Source organism: Ambystoma mexicanum, chromosome 1p (genome assembly GCF_040938575.1).
Source record: "Ambystoma mexicanum isolate Mex_15411 chromosome 1p, UKY_AmexF1_1, whole genome shotgun sequence".
NCBI lineage: Eukaryota > Metazoa > Chordata > Amphibia > Caudata > Ambystomatidae > Ambystoma > Ambystoma mexicanum.
In genome coordinates, this window is record NC_090921.1 from 123,969,018 (window position 1) to 123,982,332 (window position 13,315).

The window sequence follows — 13,315 nt, forward strand, 5'->3', positions numbered from 1 at the left end:
CTGCCAAGTGGCTCCTCAGCCGCTATCAATGCAGCTCAAGCATTGCTGCCAAGTGGCTGCTCAGCCGCTATCAATGCAGCTCAAGCATTGCTGCCAAGTGGCTCCTCAGCCGCTATCAATGCAACTGAAGCATTCCTGGCAAGTGTCTGTTCAGCCGCTATCAATGCAGCTCAAGCATTGCTGCCAAGTGGCTCCTCAGCCGCTATCAATGCAGCTCAAGCATTGCTGCCAAGTGGCTCCTCAGCCGCTATCAATGCAACTGAAGCATTCCTGGCAAGTGGCTCCTCAGCCGCTATCAATGCAGCTCAAGCATTGCTGCCAAGTGGCTGCTCAGCCGCTATCAATGCAGCTCAAGCATTGCTGCCAAGTGGCTCCTCAGCCGCTATCAATGCAGCTCAAGCATTGCTGCCAAGTGGCTGCTCAGCCGCTATCAATGCAGCTCAAGCATTGCTGCCAAGTGGCTCCTCAGCCGCTATCAATGCAACTGAAGCATTCCTGGCAAGTGTCTGTTCAGCCGCTATCAATGCAGCTCAAGCATTGCTGCCAAGTGGCTCCTCAGCCGCTATCAATGCAGCTCAAGCATTGCTGCCAAGTGGCTCCTCAGCCGCTATCAATGCAACTGAAGCATTCCTGGCAAGTGGCTCCTCAGCCGCTATCAATGCAGCTCAAGCATTGCTGCCAAGTGGCTGCTCAGCCGCTATCAATGCAGCTCAAGCATTACTGCCAAGTGGCTCCTCAGCTGCTATCAATGCAACTGAAGCATTCCTGGCAAGTGGCTCCTCAGCCGCTATCGATGCAGCTCAAGCATTGCTGTCAAGTGGCTCCTCAGCCGCTATCAATGCAGCTCAAGCATTGCTGCCAAGTGGCTCCTCTGCCGCTATCAATGAAACTCAAGCATTGCTGCCAAGTGGCTTCTCAGCCGCTATCAATGCAGCTCAAGCATTGCTGCCAAGTGGCTTCTCAGCCGCTATTAATACAGCTCAAGTATTGCTGCCAAGTGGCTTCTCAGCCGCTATCAATGCAGCTCAAGCATTTCTGCCAAGTGGCCGCTCAGCTGCTATCATTGCAGCTCAAGCATTGCTGCCAAGTGGCTCCTCAGTCGCTATCAATGCAGCTCAAGCATTGCTGCCAAGTGGCTTCTCAGCCGCTATCAATGCAGCTCAAGCATTGCTGCCAAGCGGCTGCTCAGCCGCTATCATTGCAACTGAAGCATTGCTGCCAAGTGGCTCCTCAGCCACTATCAATGCAGCTCAAGCATTGCTGCCAAGTGGCTTCTCAGCCGCTATCAATGCTGCTCAAGCATTGCTGCCAAGTGGCTTCTCAGCCGCTATCAATGCAACTCAAGCATTCCTACCAATTGGCTCCTCAGCTGCTAACAGTGCAACTTAAGCATTGCTGCCAAGTGGCTTCTCAGCTGCTACAGTGCAACTCAAGCATTGCTGCCAAGTGGCTCCTCAGCCGCTATCAATGCAACTGAAGCATTCCTACCAAGTGGCTTCTCAGCCGATATCCATGCAGCTCAAGCATTGCTGTTGAATGGCTCCTCAGCTCCTATCAATGCAACTAAAGCACCAAGTGGCTCCTAAGCCGCTATCATTGCAACTGAAGCATTCCTGCCAAGTGGCTTCTCAGCCGCTATCAATGCAGCTCCAGCATTGCTGCCAAGTGGCTGCTCAGCTGCTATCATTGCAACTGAAGCATTGCTGCCAAGTATCTCCTCAGCCACTATCAATGCAGCTCAAGCATTGCTGCCAAGTGGCTTCTCAGCCGCTATCAATGCAGCTCAAGCATTGCTGCCAAGTGGCTTCTCAGCCACGATCAATGCAGCTCAAGCATTGCTGCCAAGTGGCTCCTCAGCTGCTATCAATGTAACTCAAGCATTGCTGCCAAGTGGCTCCTCAGCCGGTATCAATGCAACTAGAGCATTCCTACCAAGTGGCTACACAGAAGCTACCATTGCAACTCAAGCATTGCTGCCAATTGGCTCGATAGAATCTACCAATGCAACTAAAGCATTGCTGCCAAGTGTCTTCTTAGCTGCTATTAATGCAACTCAAGCATTGCGGCCAAGTGGCTCCTCAGCCGCTATCAATGCAACTCAAGCATTCCTATCAAGTCGCTCCTCGGCTGCTTACAATGCAACTCAAGCATTGCTGCCAAGTGGCTCCTCAGCCGCTATCAATGCAACTAAAGCATCGCTGCCAAGTGGATTCTTAGCTGCTATCAATGCAAATCAAGCATTGCTGTTGAATGGCTCCTCAGCCGCTGTTAATGCAACCAAAGCTGAGGAGCTACTTGCTGACAAGTGGCTCCTCAGCTGCTAACAATGCAACTCAATCATTGCTGCCAAGTGGCTCCACAGCCGCTATCAATGCAATTCAATCATTGCTGCCAAGTGGCTCCTCAGCCGCTATCAATGCAACTCAAGCATTGCTGCCAAGTGGCTCCTCAGCTGCTAACAGTGCAACTCAAGCATTGCTGCCACGTGGCTTCTTAGCCGGTATCAATGCAACTAGAGCATTCCTACCAAGTGGCTACACAGAAGCTACTATTGCAACTTAAGCATTGCTGCCAAGTGGCTCCATAGAATATACCAATGCAACTAAAGCATTGCTGCCAAGTGGCTCCTCAGCTGCTGTCAATGCAACTCAAGCATTGCTGCCAAGTGGCTCCTCAGCCGCTATCAAAGCAGCTCAAGCATTGCTGCCAAGTGGCTCCTCAGCCGCTATCAATGCAACTCAAGCATTCCTACCAAGTGGCTCCTCAGCTGCTAACAGTGCAACTTAAGCATTTCTGCCAAGGGGCTTCTCAGCCGCTATCAATGCAACTCAAGCATTGCTGCCAAGTGGCTCCTCAGCCACTATCAATGCAACTGAAGCATTCCTGCCAAGTGGCTTCTCAGCTGCTATAAATGCAGCTCAAGCATTGCTGCCAAGTGGCTCCTCAGCCACTATCAATGCCACTCAAGTATTCCTACCAAGTGGCTCCTCAGCTGCTACAGTGCAACTTAAGCATTGCTGCCAAGGGGCTTCTCAGCCAATATCAATGCAACTCAAGCATTGCTGCCAAGTGGCTCCTCAGCCTCTATCAATGCAACTGAAGCATTCCTGCCAAGTGGCTTCTCAGCTGCTATCAATGCAGCTCAAGCATTGCTGTTGAATGGCTCCTCAGCTGCTATCAATGCAACTAAAGCATTGCTGCCAAGCGGCACCTCTGCCGCTATCATTGCAACTGAAGCATTCCTGCCAAGTGGCTTCTCAGCCACTATCAATGCAGCTCAAGCATTGCTGCCAAGTGGCTCCTCAGCCGTTATCAATGTAACTCAAGCATTGCTGCCAAGTGGCTTCTCAGCCAGTATCAATGCAACTAGAGCATTCCTACCAAGTGGCTACACAGAAGCTACCATTGCAACTCAAGCATTGCTGCCAAGTGGCTCCTCAGCCTCTATCAATGCAACTGAAGCATTCCTGCCAAGTGGCTTCTCAGCTGCTATCAATGCAACTAAAGCATTGCTGCCAAGCGGCTCCTCTGCCGCTATCATTGCAACTGAAGCATTCCTGCCAAATGGCTTCTCAGCCACTATCAATGCAGCTCAAGCATTGCTGCCAAGTGGCTCCTCAGCCGTTATCAATGTAACTCAAGCATTGCTGCCAAGTGGCTTCTCAGCCAGTATCAATGCAACTAGAGCATTCCTACCAAGTGGCTACACAGAAGCTACCATTGCAACTCAAGCATTGCTGCCAAGTGGCTTCTTAGCTGCTATTAATGCAACCAAAGCATTCCTGCCAAGTGGTTTCTCAGCCGCTATCAATGCAGCTCAAGCATTGCTGCCAAGTGGCTCTTCAGCCGCTATCAATGTAACTCAAGCATTCCTACCAAGTGGCTCCTCAGCTGCTTACAATGCAACTGAAGCATTGCTACCAAGTGGCTCCTCGGCCGCTATCAATGCAACTAAAGCATCGCTGCGAAGTGGCTTCTTAGCTGCTATCAATGCAAATCAAGCATTGCTGTTGAATGGCTCCTCAGCCGCTATCAATGCAACCAAAGCATTGCTGCCAAGTGGCTCCTCAGCTGCTAACAATGCAACTCAATCATTGCTGCCAAGTGGCTCCTCGGCCGCTATCAATGCAACTCAATCATTGCTGCCAAGTGGCTTCTCAGCCGCTATCAATGCAACTCAAGCATTCCTACCAAGTGGCTCCTCGGCTGCCTACAATGCAACTGAAGCATTGCTACCAAGTGGCTCCTCTGCTGCTATCAATGCAACTAAAGCATCGCTGCCAAGTGGCTTCTTAGCTGCTATCAATGCAAATCAAGCATTGCTGTTGAATGGCTCCTCAGTCGCTATCAATGCAACCAAAGCATTGCTGCCAAGTGGCTCCTCAGCTGCTAACAATGCAACTCAATCATTGCTGCCAAGTGGCTCCTCGGCCGCTATCAATGCAACTCAATCATTGCTGCCAAGTGGCTCCTCAACCGCTATCAATGCAACTCAAGCATTGCTGCCAAGTGGCTCCTCAGCTGCTAACAGTGCAACTTAAGCATTGTTGCCAAGTGGCTTCTCAGCCGCTATCAATGCAACTCAAGCATTGCTGCCAAGTGGCTTCTTAGCCAGTATCAATGCAACTAGAGCATTCCTACCAAGTGGCTACACAGAAGCTACCATTGCCATCAATCATTGCTGCCAAGTGGCTGCTCAGCCGCTATCATTGCAACTCAGGCATTGCTGCCAAGTGGCTCCTCAGCTGTTATCAATGCACCTTAAGCATTGCTGCCAAGTGGCTCCTTAGCCGCTATCAAAGCAGCTCAAGCATTGCTGCCAAGTGGCTCCTCAGCCGCTATTAATACAACTCAAGCATTCCTACCAAGTGGCTCCTCAGCTGCTAACAGTGCAACTTAAGCATTTCTGCCAAGGGGCTTCTCAGCCGCTATCAATGCAACTCAAGCATTGCTGCCAAGTGGCTCCTCAGCCACTATCAATGCAACTGAAGCATTCCTGCCAAGTGGCTCCTCAGCTGCTAACAGTGCAACTTAAGCATTTCTGCCAAGTGGCTCCTCGGCTGCTTACAATGCAACTCAAGCATTGCTGCCAAGTGGCTTCTCAGCCGCTATCAATGCAACTCAAGCATTCCTACCAAGTGGCTCCTCGGCTGCTTACAATGCAACTGAAGCATTGCTACCAAGTGGCTCCTCTGCTGCTATCAATGCAACTAAAGCATCGCTGCCAAGTGGCTTCTTAGCTGCTATCAATGCAAATCAAGCATTGCTGTTGAATGGTTCCTCAGTCGCTATCAATGCAACCAAAGCATTGCTGCCAAGTGGCTCCTCAGCTGCTAACAATGCAACTCAATCATTGCTGCCAAGTGGCTCCTCGCCCGCTATCAATGCAACTCAATCATTGCTACCAAGTGGCTCCTCAACCGCTATCAATGCAACTCAAGCATTGCTGCCAAGTGGCTCCTCAGCTGCTAACAGTGCAACTTAAGCATTGCTGCCAAGTGGCTTCTCAGCTGGTATCAATGCAACTAGAGCATTCCTACCAAGTGGCTACACTGAAGCTACCATTGCCATCGATCATTGCTGCCAAGAGCCTCCACAGAAGCTACCATTGCAACTCAAGCATTGCTGCCAAGTGGCTCCATAGAATCTAGCAATGCAACTAAAGCATTGCTGCAAAGTGGCTCCTCACTGCTATCAATGCAACTCAAGCATTCCTGCCAAGTGGATCCTCAGCCGCCATCAATGCAACTCAAGCATTCCTTCCAAGTGGCTCCTCGGCTCCTTACAATGCAACTCAAGCATTGCTGCCAAGTGGCTCCTCAGCTGCTAACAGTGCAACTCAAGCATTGCTGCCAAGGTGCTCCATATAATCTACCAATGCAACTAAAGCATTGCTGCCAAGTGGCTCCACGTAAACTACCAATTTAACTCAAGTGTTGTTGCAAAGTGTCTCCCAGCAGCTATCAATGCAACTCAAGCATTCCGACCAAGTAGCTCCATAGATGCTACCATTGCAACTCAAGCGTTGCTGCCAAGTGGCTCCACAGAGGCTATTAATGTAACCAAAGCATTGTGGCCAAAAGCTAGCAATGAAACTCAAGCATTGCTGTCCGGTAAGTCCACAGAAGCTACCAGTGAAACTCAAGCATTGCTGCCAAGTGGCTCTACTGAAGCTCCCAATGCAACCCAAGCATTGCTGCCAAGTGGCTCCACCGAAGCTACGAATGCCCCTCGAGCATTGCTGCCAAGTGGCTCCATAGAAGCTACCAATGCCACTCAAGCATTGCTGCCAAGTGGCTCTACTGAAGCTACCAATGCAACCCAAGCATTGCTGCCAAGTGGCTCCACCGAAGCTACCAATGCCGCTCGAGCATTGCTACCAGGTGACTCCACCGAAGCTACAAATGCAATTCAAGCATTGCTGCCAAGTGGCTCCACCGAAGCGACCAATGCCGCTCAAGCATTGGTGCTAGGTGACTCCACCGAAGCTACCAATGCAACTAAAGCATTGCTGCCAGGTGGCTCCATAGAAGCTACCAATGCCGCTCGAGCATTGCTGCCAGGTGACTCCACCAAAGCTACCAATGCAACCCAAGCATTGCTGCCAAGTGGCTCCACCGAAGCTACCAATGCCGCTCGAGCATTGCTGCCAGGTGACTCCACCGAAGCTACCAATGCAACCCAAGCATTGCTGCCAAGTGGCTCCATAGAAGCTACCAATGCCGCTCGAGCATTGCTACCAGGTGACTCCACCGAAGCTACAAATGCAACCCAAGCATTGCTGCCAAGTGGCTCCACCGAAGCTACCAATGCCGCTCGAGCATTGCTGCCAAGTGGCTCCACCGAAGCTACCAATGCAACTAAAGCATTGCTGCCAAGTGGCTCCATAGAAGCTACCAATGCCACTCAAGCATTGCTGCCAAGTGGCTCTACTGAAGCTACCAATGCAACCCAAGCATTGCTGCCAAGTGGCTCCACCGAAGCTACCAATGCCGCTCGAGCATTGCTACCAGGTGACTACACCGAAGCTACAAATGCAACCCAAGCATTACTGCCAAGTGGCTCCACCGAAGCTACCAATGCCGCTCGAGCATTGCTGCCAAGTGGCTCCATAGAAGCTACCAATGCAACTAAAGCATTGCTGCCAAGTGGCTCCATAGAAGCTACCAATGCCGCTCGAGCATTGCTGCCAGGTGACTCCACCAAAGCTACCAATGCAACCCAAGCATTGCTGCCAAGTGGCTCCACCGAAGCTACCAATGCCGCTCGAGCATTGCTGCCAGGTGACTCCACCGAAGCTACCAATGCAACCCAAGCATTGCTGCCAAGTAGCTCCATAGAAGCTACCAATGCCGCTCGAGCATTGCTGCCAAGTGGCTCCACCGAAGCTACCAATGCCGCTCGAGCATTGCTACCAGGTGACTCCGCCGAAGCTACAAATGCAATTCAAGCATTGCTGCCAAGTGGCTCCACCGAAGCTACCAATGCCGCTCGAGCATTGCTGCTAGGTGACTCCACCGAAGTTACCAATGCAACCCAAGCATTGCTGCCAAGTGGCTCCACCGAAGCTACCAATGCTGCTCGAGCATTTCTGCCAAGTGGCTCCATAGAAGCTACCAATGCAACTAAAGCATTGCTGCCAAGTGGCTCCATAGAAGCTACCAATGCCGCTCGAGCATTGCTGCCAGATGACTCTACCGAAGCTACCAATGCAACCCAAGCATTGCTGCCAAGTGGCTCCACCGAAGCTACCAATGCCGCTCGAGCATTGCTGCCAGGTGACTCCACCGAAGCTACCAATGCAACCCAATTGCTGCCAAGTGGCTCCATAGAAGCTACCAATGCCGCTCGAGCATTGCTGCCAAGTGGCTCCACCGAAGCGACCAATGCCGCTCGAGCATTGCTGCCAAGTGGCTCAATAGAATCTACCAATGAACCCCAAGCATTTCTGGAAAGTGGCACCACAAGCAAAGGGTGGATACAATACATAGGAGGAGTGAAAACATTGAAGGGACAGCAGAGTGGTCAGAGTGAGACGAGCAGTCAAGAGGAAAGAGTAGAGCAGGGAGATGCAAGATTGAGTGTGTTAGAAGAAGCCTGAATCCCACAGAGTGTTTGTAAGGCAGAATCCCTTAGCCCAGTAAATCACTAACACCTGGATAGAGTAGGGGCAGTTAGGAAGTCCCTGAGGGAGTTGAGACATCCAGCTTTTAGCTTTTCATCTCTAGCGTACGCCAGATTTTAGAGCAGGGAGATGCAAGAGTGAGTGTGCTAGAAGAAGCCTGAATCCCACAGAGTGTTTGTAAGGCAGAATCCCTTAGCCCAGTAAATCACTAACACCTGGATAGAGTAGGGGAAGTTAGGAAGTCCCCGAGGGAGTCCAGCTTTCTGCTTTTCATCTCCAGCATATACCAGATTTTAGACAGTAGTGGTCATCAGTCATTAGCACTAACCCGGGATTTAAGGATCCCTGGGCTAAGCAAGAGGTTCATTAAAAGACGAGAGAGAGGGAGAGAGAGAGAGAGAGAGAGAGATGGACGTCCCTAGGGCCAATTAAAACTTCAGCAAAAACCCTTGCACCATCTCAGAGAGTTGGAATGATTCTTGTGACATAAATAAATGTTTATTGGAGATTTCTAGTTTGCCAGTAGAATGTGTGAGGGGAAGAGGGTATAATCGGAAAAAGTGGAAACTCCAATGAGCAGAATGAAAAGTGATGTACGCTAACATGTCCCGGTCTGTAGCTCATCACCCACATGACATGGCTCAACGGGTGATCTCTGGGTGCGCTGTGCATAAACCTTCGCACCCTAACTCTTGTTTCTATTGCAGAGGGATATTACCTCCACCTCGAGTCGGGTGGCTTCAAGAATGGACAGTCGATTAAGCTGGAGAGTCCCACCTTTGTGGCACCGTCCGACATCTGCGTCCAGTTCTACTATCACATGTACGGTTTGGACCAAGTCCTACCTAGTCAACTAAACGTTCTGGTGAAGAACTCCACCGGCCAAGTGAAGATATGGAGTGTGCAAGGCCCTCAGAGCACCTCCTGGATAAGGGGATCAGTGACCATACCCCCCAGCCCTCTGAGCCCCATTCAGGTGAGTCGTATGCAACTCCCACAGCGTAATGACGCGCTTCACTGTAGCATGTCAGATACATGCCGCCATATTCGGTTGCGCAATGACAGGATATACAAATGTCCGTACAGTCGGTTAGTGATGAATGGGGAGTATTTGCTGATCCGAGGCAGAGGCGTAGCCAGGATTGTCTAACAAGTGAGGCCTGAAGCTAATGTAGTTGGGTCCACCGCAGTGACATTAACATCTGTACGTGCCGCTCAGGCCCTACCCTGTCTACGCTTCTGGTCCGAGGAGGACCACGACTATACTCGCCATAGCCATGCATTATTCTGTTTGTTAGGCTGACCTACAGTTTCTGTTTACAGGTCCTCTTTACTAACCCTTTTGTTGTTAGAGTCTCTCTGAGCGCATACTTTCGCCACCAGGTTCGTAGTTGTGTATAGCCCAGGCAGTGCAAAGAGAAGATAATAGGAATAGATGGGGGTTTCTGTTTTTTTTTAATGTCACTGTAGTCTTTTGGGTTCCTGAGGTCCTCAGGGTGTGTATTCTACAGCCTGGGTGCCAGGACGGAGAAGGAATGCCTTCCTTGTCTGAATATAGCAAAAAAAAGAGGTGATGATGGGAAGGATTAGACTTAATCTTAAACCTCTGGAAATTGCTCTGGGCAACCTTCCAGACAATCGTTCTTCGCCTGCCAAGCCATTACAAAAGGGGAAAGACCATATGCAAATCAGGCTTGGTCCCACCAAAAAAAGGGGCCGTCCCAGCCAAACTGCTTGACCACATTTCTTCTGCATGAGAGCACAAGCATGCCCGGACATGTTACGGCCTTATTGGGACTTCATCTTACCCGAGAGGCAATATCAGATTCCCCCGTGCCAGGCATGCGGAGTTCATCTGGTCCTACTTTTCTCTTTGAATTCGGAGGTGTATAGTCCTGAATGTAAAATACGAGAAGCAAAACTACAAGTTCCAAAATGCAAAGAAGCTTGCCCATGCCATGCAAAGAATAAAATCGCATGGCATGGGCAAGCTTGAGGAGCTCTGCTGTGGCCTTCCATCAACTCAGCTGCAGGGGTGGCAATTTAATTCTTGATCCAGCACCATTTTTTTCCCAGGGAGTGAGAGATAGCGTCGGGGCAGAGTCAAACCCAGGTGGTGGCCAACGTGGCTGAAACACTATGGGCCTCATCACAAGTCTGGCTGTAGTTTGGTGGTAAATCAGCGAATTTACCACCAAAGTTGGTTACTGTTACTGCCCCTCGGTCCCATGGACTTACCACTGGATTCTAAGCGGTGGTATGGTACGTGTTGTCCCTATTTTTGGAGCCATAGGACTCTCACATATTTACCGCAGATATTCCGCTGCAGGAAACACTCTGATTTTTGGCATTAAAGTGTAGGATTTACCTCCAGCATCGTGCAGTTATCTGGCGATATTTCGTCCAGCAACAGTATGTGCTGAGAAAGTACAGATGTACGTTTTCTTCTGGTAAAGGGAGAGCGTGTGCGGGAAAGCGTACACAGTGCTTTAAGTCAGATAAGCATTCAAGCAGACACCTTTTCAATCTATTACAAAATAAACCTTCTATTAAAGGGGGAACGATCTTTGTGTGTTCAGTATATCTAACCAGTAGTCACAGTTAAATAAAACATACCTTAAAAAGACAAAAAGACATCAAAATTGGCTATCCTTGTAAGACAGGTCACGTACTGCGGACACATGATTGAACCCTGCACGTCAGAGTTTCCCAGCCCATAAATATGGCTTTAGTGCTTACTTCAGTCACAGTGCTTCAGTTAAGGCTCTCCCGGGTGTTTTAAATTCAGGAAAGGCTCAAAAGAACTTTGAAAAACTAGGTAGCGGGAAGCCAGACAGTTTAAAAATCGTACTTCCAGCCGTGGGGTTTCATAAATATTCTTAAAGCCGATTTTATTTTCCCTTTTCCCTAAACATCTCTTGGTGTCACCCCATCACTTGCTGTGGCCAGATTGGAATTTATAAATCCTTTGTCTACTTTTTCTTCCATTTTGTACCAGGACTTGCCGAAAAGAAGGCGGGAGACTCCAACCTGTCTCTTTTCAGCTAACAATTGCTTCATTTTTTTTACTTTGTGCTATTAGGTGGCCTTTAGCGCCACCTGTGAGCCGGAACTATTTGCGTTCAAGTACAGATAGGGAGAGATGGCATATGAGGAGGGAGACACAGCTTGAAGGTGTTGTTTGGGGAAAATGTGCCCATCCATTGTCTGCCCACTGCCATGCTAATCCCTATGGCCTTTCCCACCCAGTTCCTGCCCCTCCTCTCCGGTCGGACCTGGCGGGCAGAAAGGCACCCGCAAGCACAGCATGTCAGACGCACTGGAACCGTTATCAACGTTTTACCGGCAAGGCTACCACCAAACTTCTAATGAGGCCCAATGACTTAATTGAAGGTGTAAACACACTACTTGTGTAATACAAATGTCTTACCCAGGTCTGCCTTCAGCCAAAAGATTTACAAGCACTATGAGCTCCTTCGCTGAAGTCCTGTTAAAAACAAGCATTGGCAAAGCCACCGTTTTGGCTTGTGTAGAAGTATTAGGCATTTACCAGGCACTGCTACTAGATGCCCAGGTACCTGCACCATTTTACACCTGTTGCCATCAATGGTCAGCTAATACCACTACGGCTGTGCCTGGCAAGCGCCTTTCCCATGGCTACACAAAAGCCCAAACTGTTGGCATTGCCAATGCTTGTTTTGTTACGAACGTGGTTTACTCCTAACATTTTGATCATGGAAGTATTTTCGCGTCCAACAATATGAAGTGACTTCCGAATTAGGCTTTGAATTATTAACGTCCTCTCCCAAAAGGTTCACTGAAGTTCTGAGGGTAACTGCCTCGCCCTGATTGTCAAACGCCTGGCACAGCTTTCCCCATTTAAACAGCAGAGGGTTTACGCTTCCACTCTCAGCCCATCATCTAAAAACTGAAACTTATGTTCCCCACGTTGCTGCTAACATTTAAACCCTTTGAAAGTGTCTTCTCTTAGAATGGATGAAGATGAATTTTAATAAAACAAAGGTTTTCTTGGCAGTTATTGGTAGTTGGTAGTCGTTGAGGGATTCACGTATTCAAAACAGTGACAGAGGAAGCATGTTAAAAGTGTAGGGGGGGGCTCTGATTGCGGTTGGGGACCCCAGCATAGCCCCGTCTTTTGGCCAAACGTAAAAACTAGCAGGTGACTGGTCTACTTCAAGTTCCTTCCTGCTGGCTCTCTAAGGAGGGTTTTGTCAAATATTGAAGCTGGAGATTAAATTCATAATCCTTTCGGATTGTTTCTACAGCGCTTCATGCTGGATTCCACATACGTCTATGCGCTTTGAGGTCACAGCAATGATAAATAGAGCACTATATGAATGCCAAATAACATAAACTGTAATAGTGAAGCCTTATGGACTGAGGGAGAGGGCCATCATCACATGATAATGCCCCGCCCCAGAGGTAAAGCCGAGGGCTATTGGTTGGTGAAGGGTCATTACCCCGAGCGATCATGACCCCTGCGGAGGTTGTGCAACTGAAGAAGAAAGTGAAATCGGAATCATTGGAAGGAGGTCGACCTCCAGAGTGTATAGGCTGTGCTCCCATCATGCTGTGCGGGTGAGGGGAGACTTACAATCGTACGCATGTGCTAACAGCGCTCACATTACTATCGCCGAACTTAATGGCCCTCAATGTATCGACCTGGGATGATTGAAAGGCGCCTTGCAGCAGGCTGGGATTCAAGCTGGCAAAGCGCATGCTTGCCCCCATGTCAGGTGTGGGCGCTGAACGCTTGAGCCAGCCACTTGGAGATTGGTTTGAAGTCAATGCAGGGGACCCATCTATGGGAGGCTGTCTACATAGAAGTTCATTTAGGCACGTGGCTCACAGAGAGCGTGAAGGGGCTCCAGAAGCAGGCAGCACCCAGAGAATGAGGGCGAGTTGATGGGTACTGCAAGGGGCTGTGCCCTGCACTTTGAGGGTGATAGGGGGTGAGACAAGGATTCAGGAGAGGAGTCGGCCCCAGACATCAAATCAGATTGTGTTAAAAGAGCATGCCATAAGCCCACGTGGCCCCACGGGCATCCTGCTGCAGCGCTTAACACAACACCTAGAGAATGTCCACACATTTGCCTGCCAGCTATCCCCATCACCTTTGGGCAGGCAGAATAATACGACTCTAATGTTGATCAAGGGCTGGGTCGTCTC

The 13,315-nt window shown here is 49.7% G+C and overlaps 1 protein-coding gene across 1 annotated transcript in view; it reads left to right on the forward strand.

Annotated features, from left to right (window-relative positions):
- Positions 1-13,315, forward strand: part of LOC138457973 (IgGFc-binding protein-like) — a 344,303-nt gene that overhangs the window by 57,621 nt on the left and 273,367 nt on the right. Inside the window, exon 4 of the mRNA XM_069607205.1 lies at positions 8,833-9,101. Within this exon, the coding sequence (XP_069463306.1) occupies positions 8,833-9,101 (269 nt within the window). The remainder of the gene's footprint in view (positions 1-8,832; positions 9,102-13,315) is intronic.